The sequence below is a fragment of the Phyllostomus discolor genome, chromosome 3 (assembly GCF_004126475.2).
Source record: "Phyllostomus discolor isolate MPI-MPIP mPhyDis1 chromosome 3, mPhyDis1.pri.v3, whole genome shotgun sequence".
Classification (NCBI taxonomy): Eukaryota; Metazoa; Chordata; class Mammalia; order Chiroptera; family Phyllostomidae; genus Phyllostomus; species Phyllostomus discolor.
Window position 1 is genome coordinate 41,518,512 of NC_040905.2, and position 11,226 is coordinate 41,529,737.

The following is an 11,226-nucleotide window of genomic DNA, read 5'->3' on the forward strand; positions in this document are numbered from 1 at the left end:
CTGATGGAGTCATCTGGAAGTATATTGGGCACTGTCCCTGGTTCTACAACCCACAAGCACGTGTTTAGACCCCTCCTGGTGATATATTTGTAGCTAAAAAATCCTGTCTTATATAGAAAAATTACAAGCACTATTAGCAATCAAAACCTTCCTATTTTAGAGGTACTAGATATCTTTCCTTCTACTATATAATGATGGTGATGATTGATGACCAGTATGTTTGCTTTTAAAAATGACTTTATTTGAGAAAGTAAAAATTACCCTGATGTTCTAAAACAAAACAAAGTAAATAAACAAAAGCAAAAAATAAAGAACATGTTTATGAAATTCAAAACTCTTGGAACCATTGGGGTTTCCCAAGAAGAGGACAGGATCCTAGCTATCCATTCTGTGGCTTTTATTTGACCCAGATATAAGACCCATTGAGGCTGTTCTATTCTACAACTATGAAAAGAAGTAATTAATTGGGGGCTTAGGGACTGTTGGTGAACCAGAGGAGGTGAATAGGTTTCTCTTGTTAGAGGCTCATCTGGGATACAACAGGAACTTTACTCACTAGATTGAGACTCAGGAAAAAAAAATGATAGAAAACATCTCTCTCACACAGTCACTATCTCTTTTCCTAAGTTTTTTTTTTTTTTTTTTTTTTTTGCCATGACCCTGATTTTATTAAAAATGGTCAAACAGAAAGAAATTTACTTCTATATAAAATACTCTGCAATACAATGCAACTGATAGAAAGCTTGCAAGTTAAAATGGACTAGGAATTTGGGACAGGAGGATTAAAAAAACAGTATACTTTTCAGTACTTTAAAACAGAAAATAAATTTAAAAATAAAAGCGAGTAATGCCTAGAAAAACTCATATAGATTATTAATGAGGTCCAACAGGATTCGTGAAAGAACCAATGAATATAATATATAGAAACAGTTATCTATAAGGGAAGAAATAAACAGCAAAACACACAAAATCAGTCTGGTAAAGATTAAAATAATTTGGATTATAGAGTTAGCAAAACGTATTGCTGGTAAATTTCTTGTTATCTTGTAAAAGGCAATTTAGAAATACTTCAGTGTTATGTCAGTTAATGTAATTTTATCCCAAAGAAATTATTTCAAATTATTTAAAGAACTATCATAAGATTCTTTAATAATGCAAAATTATAAATAAGTTTAAAATACAATAGAGATGTGTTAAGTAAACTGACATAGCCACACTGTAAATAAAATCACCTAAACAGATAGGTTAATAAAATATTGCCAAGTGTTATATGTAAAAATAAAAAAGTCACTTATAATCTTAACTATGTATAAGAAAATGTGTATATAACCATAAGAAGAAAAAAGTTTAAAGCAATACTCAACTATTGATTTATTTCCAAGGGTTAGGATTACAAGTAATTCTTACATAGTTTAAACTGCTTATGGTTTTTAAACAGGATTCATCTACATGTGTCAAACTTGCTATCCTTTCTGAGTTCAGGGCCTTCTATCCAAGTAATGTATTGGCCATAATAAATAGTTTATTTGAAACTGGAACTTGAAATAGTTCTCTCTCTATTGCCTGACCTCCTCCTACCAGGATTCCTGTGTCTAGAGAAGTTAATGCTGTGACTTCGATGGCTCTGGCTCCCTCCACTCAGGCTGCCCTGACTATGGCCATGGTCCCTTCTTCTTTCTCTACTTTGTGAACTGAACCTTTCACGATTTTCTGCCATGTGTTTGTGAGATTTCTTCTCCCTGTGATTACTTTTCCTCTGGGTGGGACTTGGGCTTCTCCTCTTCCTGGGCCTGCCATAGTACTCACCTTGGTGGGCCATCCTTTCTGAGTTCTTGTGAAAGGAAGAGTCGGACAGATCTGGAGACATGTACATGTCCCTATTAGCTTCCCAGAATTCATTGTTGGGATTTCTGAACACATGAAGAAAGTTGCAGTATTTTCCTCTTAGGCATTGTTTTCTTTCAAATAAACCACAAATTGCCGCTTTCCACCTGGTCACTGGGCAGAATTCACACCGAAGCTGTCGTCCTGCATACCATCGTCCGTTAAACAGAGAAAGGGCTGCTTGGCATTCTTCTTCTGATTGATACTGAACATACACATTGCCCCTCAGATGAGGTTCCAAGTTGCAGCTCACCTTGAACTGGACCACCTTTCCCACGTTCTTGAACTCAGGGAGCACGTCCTCATAGAAGTCCAGGAACTGCTGGTAGGTCTCCTCTTCACTGTACTCCAGGTTGGCATCAGGGTCATAGTCATCCCTTCCGCACTGCTCCATTCCAAACGTTGTAAACATGCTTCTAATGAGGAGCGTGGGGCTCGATGTCGGGAAATCATGTTTACGTGAACACCTATCTCCGAATCTGCAAGCTCCCGTTTTACTGTAGAATGGGCATTTAGTTTGATCTTTCTCTGTTACTCTTAAGTACATGGGTGGTTCTGGGTTTTGCCAGGTGGCTAGACTTTCCAACTCTCTTTCCCTCTTCCTCTGTAGCATCTGCTCCTTCTGTTCTCTTTCTCTTCTCTGATGTTCTTCCCATTCTTCCCTCAACTTTCTGTCTTGTTCTTCTTGCCATTTTCTAGCAGCCTCTTCCTCCTCCTTCTTTATTCTGAATTCTTCTTGCGCCTTCTGTTCCCTGAGCAACCATTCTTCATGTAAGCTTTGCCTCTGTATCTCCAACAGCTTTTCTTCTTCTAGTTGTTCTTCAATAATATCCTCCTCTTCCCTTTGTGACATTTCTGAGTCTCTCAGTCGGGCAGCTTCCTGCCTTCTTTTCTTCCGTTTTTCTTTTTTCAGGGCTCTCCTGTTCTTTTTGTGGCTCAGTTTCTCCAGAAACATCTTGTTAGGAGCTGCCATTTTACATACACTGCTGTACCTTCAAGAGGAGGCCGGGGTCTTTTCCTAAATTTTCTGTGTAGAAGTCACTCACACTGCAAAATATCAGATAATCAAGTCATCTGTATCAAATGTTAATAGGACAGTACATTTACTGAGTCCATATCTTCTGGGGTTCTCTGCTAAATGAGATTGTAATTGTTTTGTTTTGTTTTGTTTGTTTGTTTGTTTGTTTGTTTTAAAAAAGGAATTGTTGGGAAACCAAACCATAGAAGATAGACCTCTGGCTATAGTGAAATGAAAAGATGGGCTAATACTCTATCTCACAAAAAGCATTAATCTGAACAAAATTTTCTAAAAGATAACCATTTCAGTTGTTGGGAAATTGACCAAAGCAAAAATAAATGATACCTTTAAAGATGTTTCTTCGGGGAATGTGCCAGGATTTCCGGTAAGAACAGTGGGAATCTTCAGCCTCTTTGTTGGGAGCTGCACCTGCCTACTTCCCAGCTCCAGCTCATTCAGTGATAGAGTATTATCAGAGTGGGACGAGTCATAAAAACCCACAGGCCTGGTGGTATGATGTGATTTAGAACAGATAAAGCAAATCCATCCCTGGCAGTGTTACCAATAAAAGTAGTAAACTGGGTAGACAACAAAAGTGGAAACTTCACAGCTCTGTTAGTCTGAGGTTACAGTCTGTTGGTGAGAATGATGGACCGACCATAAGTTTAACAAGGAGATCCTAGAAAATGTCTTAGAAGCAATGTGTAAGCTTTCACACATCTCATCTTCATACACCTGTAACTACTGGCATGTGCAGGGGAGATCAGAAGGTAGATGCCGAGGCAGGCTTCACAAAAGCCAGAACTTTGAATGCACTTCCCAGACAGGAGAGCGTAGGTGCCTTAGGGATGGAACATTTAAAGCATAACATACCCCACCTCTACCTCTGGCTGACCAACTACCAAATAACTAACTAACTAAATAAATAAATAATCAGGGTAGAAACATCAGTGGCTACACATCTTTGGAGAAAGAGATTCCACAAAATAAACCCAGGTGGTTAAAAATTTCCTACAAAGGAAAAATCAGAATTCATATTTGTGACAATATATTATCTCAAACATCAAGCTTTCAACAACAAAAATCTTGAAATGGAATACTACTTGGTCATAGAAAGAAAGAAATCTTACCCTTTGTGACAGCATGGATGGACCTGGAGAGTATTGTGCCATGTGAAATAAGCCAGCCAGAGAAAGACAAGTACCATATGATCTATCTCACTTATATGTGGACTCTTATGAATAAAATAAACTAACAAAGTAGAAACAGACTTATGTGAGACACAGAGAACAGATTGACAGCTCTCAGAGTGGAGAGGCATTGGGAGGCTGGGTGAAAAAGGTAAAGGGACTGAGCAAAAAAAAAAAAAAAGTAAATAAAACTCATAGACACAGACAACAGTATGGTGATTACCAGAGGGACAGGGGTTGGAGAGGAAAGGTAGAAAAGGATAAAGGGAGGATAAATGATGATGGAAGGAGACTTGACTTTGGGTGGTGAACTCACAATACAATATACAGATGATGTATTATAGAACTGTATTATATAATTTTATTAACCAATGTCACTCCAATAAATTCAATACAAATTTATGTATATACATATATAGATAGAGATTTAAAGAAACAGGAAAGTGTAAGTCTTACTTAGGAAAAGAAGCAGTCAAATGTTGGCATTAATAAAATTGTATCAAACAACTATAATAAATACAGTACCTTCAAAAAATTAAAGAAAAATATAATGACAATGTGAAAACAAATAGCACTCAGCACTCATATCTTAGTTTCTAATACCATTCTCCATTAAAAGAAAGCAAGAATCCTTGGAAAAATGGCTGAGTCTGGGAATATACAAGATGAGCCTAGAGTAACATAGTGTGAGAGTAATCAAGTACTCAAAAATCAAAATCTTAGGGATTCTAAGTCCACACTCATCCTCCAAAAATTTATTAGAAGTTCATGTTTTCTTCTTATATACAGCTTTGACTGTTTTTTCTGTTCTACCAAAGATGAAAACAACCATGATTTCTGTTTCTCTTAGAAGGAATTTGTCCACTTTGGGATTTTAGTTTATTGGGTTACTTTGCAATTTCAGCTCTCTGGCATGCTTACAATAATTTTGTAAAATATCTGGCTTTTTGGTGGGAGCAACATTCTCTTGTGACTTTTCACATTCCAAATAATGAAGAACTCCCTACAAATGTTTGAAGCGGTTCTCAAACTTTTGTGAAATGATCTTCTAAGGTTATGTTGTGAAAGTTTTCCTGCTAGACTCTCCTCTCCATTCATTTTCTTGGAAATTCCTAGTACTTCAAACCTTCAGTAACCTGTCACTTCTCCTGAAATGTATAACTTGGGTTTCTCAGCCTCACTATGGGTATCTGGAGCCAGAAACTCCTTTGTTGTCAAATTTGTACTGTGCATTATAGGCTGTTTAGCATCATCCCTAGTCTCCATCACTAGATGTTAATTGCACATCACTCTACCTCACTAATTGTGACAACTAAAAATGTCTCCAGACATCCTCACATCCTCAAATGTAGAGAATCATCCATATGCCTTAGTTCTTTCTCTGGGCGTAGGGTGAGGGGTTTTTCTTTTTGGTTTTGTTCTCCTATTATTCTGTATCTACCTGTTTATGTTGGCACTTATTATATTTTCTTATATTTTCCCATTCTCTCTATCTCTCATACACACATGAAAAATAATTATTTAGGGTCCTCTGATGCACTGAGTAAGGTAAATGTTGAAAGGTGGGGAGGTGGGGTGAATGTTAATTGGTGAGATGATGCAAATAATTTGGAGAAACTAAAAAGGAACTAAAGGTCTTTGTGTAAGAAAAGAGAGAGATACAGAGGAAGGGAAGTGTGTGCATTTCTATGTGCGTGCATATATGTGTGTAGGCATGGAAGTGTGATGGGAAGGAGATATCCATCCATCCTGGAGAAGATGGGTTGGAGCTAGAAATCTGAGAAAGATTAATGGGGAAAAGGTTGTGAGGAAAATAACATTTCATAATTGAAGTGATAATTTGGGGAAAATTAAAGTGGTCTAATTTGATTTCTTGTTGAGTTCTCCATGTAGTATAAAATTGAGCGTTCTCATTCTACATGAAAAATCTCTATCATTGTGGTGTTGATTTTTCTTTAGAAGGTTACAAGGGAAGTGACAAGCCCTGCTTTGAGGTAAACAAGATGTTGATAACAGTCCTAGGTAGGAGGGGGCTGTGTATTGTACAGTCATCTGTTCTTATTTGTTTTATGTATTTTTTCTGTTCTCTGTGCTGCTTGAGTACAGGGTGTATCCCTAGTATAGAGCAGAGTTTATGGCATATGGTAGACTCTCAATATCTGTTTTTACAGATACATGAATGTGAATTACCTTACCTTTCAGGGCTGACCAAATGGCCAGTGAATATTGTTCCAGTTTGTGAGTAAAAGAAATAGCCTGACCGTGCAGTCTGGGGAAAGGTCCTTCCATGTAGTTCTCATCCTTCAATATCAGGTGGAGAATGGTAATCTTGGGATATGAAGTAAGAGCAAAAGAAAGAGGAGGAGGAATAACACTAATTGAGAATTTACTGATACTTTTATAAAATTTAGGGTTGAAAGATACAATAGAAAATGTTAATTATATTGTTAATGTCAATCATCATTTCTAAGACATTCAAATTTTACAAATGTTTAAATATGAAATAAAAGCTAATAGTAGAATAGTAAATATGGTACATGGCATGTGCTCTTCTGAGCAATTTGAATAAGTGAACTCATTTAATCCTTATCACTCCTCTATGAGGAATCTTATTACTAGATTGAAGAAGGGTCATGAAGTTTGAGTCCTTGGTTCACGCCAGATTATGATGTCCTTGAAAAACCAAATCCCCCAGATATAATGATGGAACCTTTGGTAATTCTTGTAGAATATTGTTTCTGAAAAGATTTAAGGACAGAGCTGATCAAAAGGATTTCAGAAAGAATGAGTGGCTGTGAGCCTAATGACCATGTTCTAAAAATCTAAATGAGGAAGAATAAATGAGTGGATATCTCATTCAAAAGTACTTCACCATGTTAACCTAACTCACAAATTGTGAAGCAGGAATCAGTTAAACATTTTAAAGTGAAGAAAAGGCCTTCTACACTGGACAGTGGTTTGAATGTGTACCATGCTGCTTGAATCCTAAGGAACACCAATTTCCCTTTGCTCTGTGGCTGTGGACAGAGAGGGACATTTCAATGGGGAAGGGAGAGATGGGGTGGGGGATAAGCATAGAGTTTGTCATTTCTGAGAGGACAGACATCTCAGCACTAGAAGTCTTCCCTTCTCTTCTCTCCCCACCTCTATACCCCTACCCCAGGATAGCTTGGAAACATCATGCTGAGGGTGGGCAGGTGGGGGTCAACAAAGACAAAGGTTATGGAGATGCAAGAGAGAAAGCAGACTAGGGAGGTATGGCCATCTGAATGCAGAAACTGAGCAGGATGTGGATTACAAGTGTGGATTCTGGAACATGACAGCTTGCATTTGAAACCTGCCTCCATCCATTGCCCAGCTGTATAACTTGGACTAGCTATGTTACAGAACACAACAAGGGGGGCCTGGGATGATATACTATTATTGAAAGAAGGCCCCGGGGCCGTTATGTCCACTGCCAGAGGAAAGACGTCTCTCAATACCAGAGATTTGTGAAAAGGAAAGGAAATGTTTATTTAATGCTATACTAACTTAAAGTAGTGACCTAATATCTTTATCAAAAAATCCTAAAGTCCCTAAAAACACCCACAAACACACAGTCCTTCCTTCCTTCCCCCTTTGCCCAGTCCAGAGTACCGTATCTCAGGAAAGGAAATAGAAGTCCATGGCTCAGGCAGTCCTCTGGTTCTTCCCAGTTAGAACTCCATCTCGACTGGGAGACCTCCCTGGATTCCCGGCACCCTTGGCTGAGTTGCCGGGATCTCTGCTAAAACCAGGTGGTGGTTCCCCCTTCTAAAGCTGTGGGGGTCCCCACTCTGCCAGGCCGCGTGGTTCCCTCTCTCTGGGATGTGGGAGTCTCCACTCTGCTAAAGACGCGTGGTTCTCTCCCTCTGGGCTGCCACATGGTTCTCCCTCTCTCAGGGCTGCAGGAGTCTCCACTCTCTCAAGTCCGCGTGCTTCTCCTCCCAGGGCTGCACATGGCTCTCCTCCTCAGGGCTGTTGGTGTGGTTCTCCTTCTCAGGGATGCACATGGCTCACATTCTCAGGGCTGCGCATGGCTCTCCCTCTCTGGGATGCACATGGTTCTCCTTCCTAAAGCGGCATGGTTCTCCTACTCAGGGCTGCGCATGGCTCTCCTCCTCAGGGCTGCCGCGTGGTTCTCCCCCTAAAGCAACATGGTTCTCTCTCCTAAAGCAGCAAGGTTCTCTCCTCAGGGCTGCCGCGTCTGGGTTTTAAATCCCTGTGGCCAGTCTTCCTCTGCAGCCTCATTTCCGACTCCTCCCACACTCCGCTTCACATGCCAGAACTCGTAACCTTCCAGCTTTACTGGGCTGCCATCATGAGTCTGGGCAGGCGTGGCCCCATGTCCTGGAGCCAGTCCTCTCTGAGCTCCCACGCAGGCGCTGTAACTCAGGGGACCCGCCCCCACAGTTACATCTAGGTGGGGAAGTTACTTCTGGGTGGGGAAGTTACTTCCATTCCCCTGCCTTAGAGCTGATCACAGCTACTTAACCTATCTATGCAACCAGCCAAAGGCTATAGATATGTTAAATGACCAACCCAGAGGTTAGCTGCAAGGCTGTTGCTATGCAAAACAGCTCTCAATGGCCCTGCTCCATTTGTCCCTCCCCCCAACCCACACCCTGGGGTGGGGGATGGAGACATCTTAAAATCTCCTGGACACCTTAAGTTCTGGACCCCATTTCAAATGTCCATTTGGGGTCCCCCCTCTTGGCTGCACCCTGTAACAGCTACTTTGCCTCCCCAAGCCTCAGTTTTCTGATCTGTGAAACATGAATAATAATACTGTCTGCCTTATTGGGATGGTTGTAGGGATTGTTAACCTACTCAACGGCACAAAGTTAAGAGCAAGGTAAGCATTAGCTATAGTTAGTTTGAGACAAAAAATTAGCATACCTCTTGATATGTAAATATATAGATATTAGTATATATACACATATATATAAAATTCCGTGGGTATTGCTGATCAATGGTTTATATAATCAAAGAAGGAAGGTAGGTAGCTAGGTGCAAGAGAAAATATAACTAGGAAATTTGTTGACATATGACCAAGAAGCCAAGACAAAGTCCCCTAGTTCAAAGTTCTTACCCACTGTGATAGGACAAAATGTCATGCCAGGGATAGCAAGGGGCAAAATCAGAACTGGCTCCTCCAGCAACTTCTTATAAACTCCAATGGGTGGCTATTACTGATAGGAACACATTGTAAATACAGTCATCATCTTTCAGTGGTATGCCTGCCAATGGACTCATCTGAGGTACATTTAAAAATATACAGATTGCTAGTCCCCACTCCAGACTGAACTGAATTAGAATCTCTGGGAGATTTATGCATCCATATTCTAATGGATACCTGGGACTGAGAACCATTGCCTTAGAGCACTGATTTTCAAAATGAACTGTGCATTATAATCACATGGAAAGCCTGTTGAAATACAGGTTGCTGGACCACCCCCCACCCCTGAGGTTTTGATTCAGTAGGTCTGGGTGGGGCCCTAGTGTCAATGCCCTTCAGCCAAAGACCACCAAGAACCCACCTGTAATTAAGCAAGTTGGGTTATTATTCACTTCAGCGAGGGAGAAGACATACCTTGGGGAACCATCAATGTCCTACTACAGGATGTGGGCTTTGGTTGAGTGATTTGAGAGGGAAGGTTGAAGCAAGTGGGAGTTTGCTCTAAATTTGGTGTCAGATAATGGGAGCAATTTTATGATTGGATATCTTAATATATTTTAGGGAGGGGAGAAGAGCAAGAAGATAAGCTATAACTGGTAGAGAATTGGCAGCCACTCACTTGAGCCAAGAGAGGGTGTGTTTAGGAATTTGTGGGCTGCACAATGACCTTGTTCTGGTCTGTGTTTAGATAAAATATGAAATGGCCTTGTTTTGTCTCATTTTATACTGGACTGGAGTAACCTTGCATGGGGTTAGTGTTCTTTGGGATTATGTTCAAAAGGAGGATAACACAGCCGACTGTGAATGCCATGCCAAGCTTTCAAATGTCAGATATTGCCCTCTACCCCTTTTCTCTTTTCTCACCAATTTTAGTTGATGCTGATACTACTAGTCCAGAGACCACCAGACTTGGAGAACCACTGTCTAAGATGATGAAGGGACCAGAGACCTATATTTGGAACAGGGTCAATAAAAAATACACATAAACATAGCCTTGGGAAGCAAGGGCACAGAGCTTCAAGGGAAAAAATGAAACAGTCAGAAAAGCGTAGCCTAGCAGTTAATGTAGCTTGGGGAGACCAGGTCCAGCACTGATTAATGCAATATAGCAGCTTTAAAGATGGATAATGCTAGCATCATCTGGTTGTGTCCTTCCTCTCCAGCTGCCCTCTCTAACCAACTTCTAGCTCAGAGGCTTTGTGTCTGACGTTTCCTTTGCCTGGCGACAGGCCCATTTTTCAACTCATTGTTACTCAGTCTTTATGCATCTTTAATATGCCCCTTCTTCAGGGATGCCTTCCCCGACTGTCTACATTAGCTTCCCTCTTCACCACTCACATCATCCTCTCATTTTTCTTCAATATACCACTCATGATTTATAATCAGGTATTTACTCTTATGATGGCTTTTTCTTTTAAATTTTGTTGTCTCCCCCCTACACTGTGAGTTCCCTCTGAGTAGAGGCCATGTCTAATTCACTGACCACTGTCTCACATCAAGAGCAGCACTGGAAAGGAAGGACCCACACCCTTCCCTGGTGTGCACTGAAACATGGTTGAGTCCCTCTTCCCCTCTTTCCAGTCCCATCCATACTGTAGCTTTAAAAAATTATTTATGGTTTTGGCTTGTCAGTGCTGCTCCTTTCTGTTTTTCATTGCTTATATAGATCCAATAAAGTACTTTATATTTTTATATGATTACATCAATGAAAAATATAAAGTGTTTGATGGAATCTACATGAGCAAGGAAACTTGAGTTTTACATCCTAACAAATCATGATCTGTTATCAAGCTTGCCCTATCTTGACTCGGTCTGATGGTTACATTTTTAGTTTCCATTATAATAAGAGATATCAGGGACTAACTTGAAAATGAAATTTTTCCTTCAGGCGTTTTATTTGTTTGAGATGTTTCTTGGATTTGTTGTTTCAATTAAAT

At 40.1% G+C, this 11,226-nt stretch overlaps 1 protein-coding gene across 1 annotated transcript; it reads right to left on the reverse strand.

The window, feature by feature from the left end:
- Window positions 1-974: 974 nt before the first annotated feature.
- On the reverse strand, window positions 975-2,911 carry LOC114491570 (putative U2 small nuclear ribonucleoprotein auxiliary factor 35 kDa subunit-related protein 1). The gene has a single exon (XM_028505653.2). It carries the CDS (start codon window positions 2,855-2,857, stop codon window positions 1,523-1,525), a length of 1,335 nt encoding a protein of 444 aa, XP_028361454.1. The 5' UTR covers window positions 2,858-2,911; the 3' UTR covers window positions 975-1,522.
- Window positions 2,912-11,226: the final 8,315 nt, after the last annotated feature.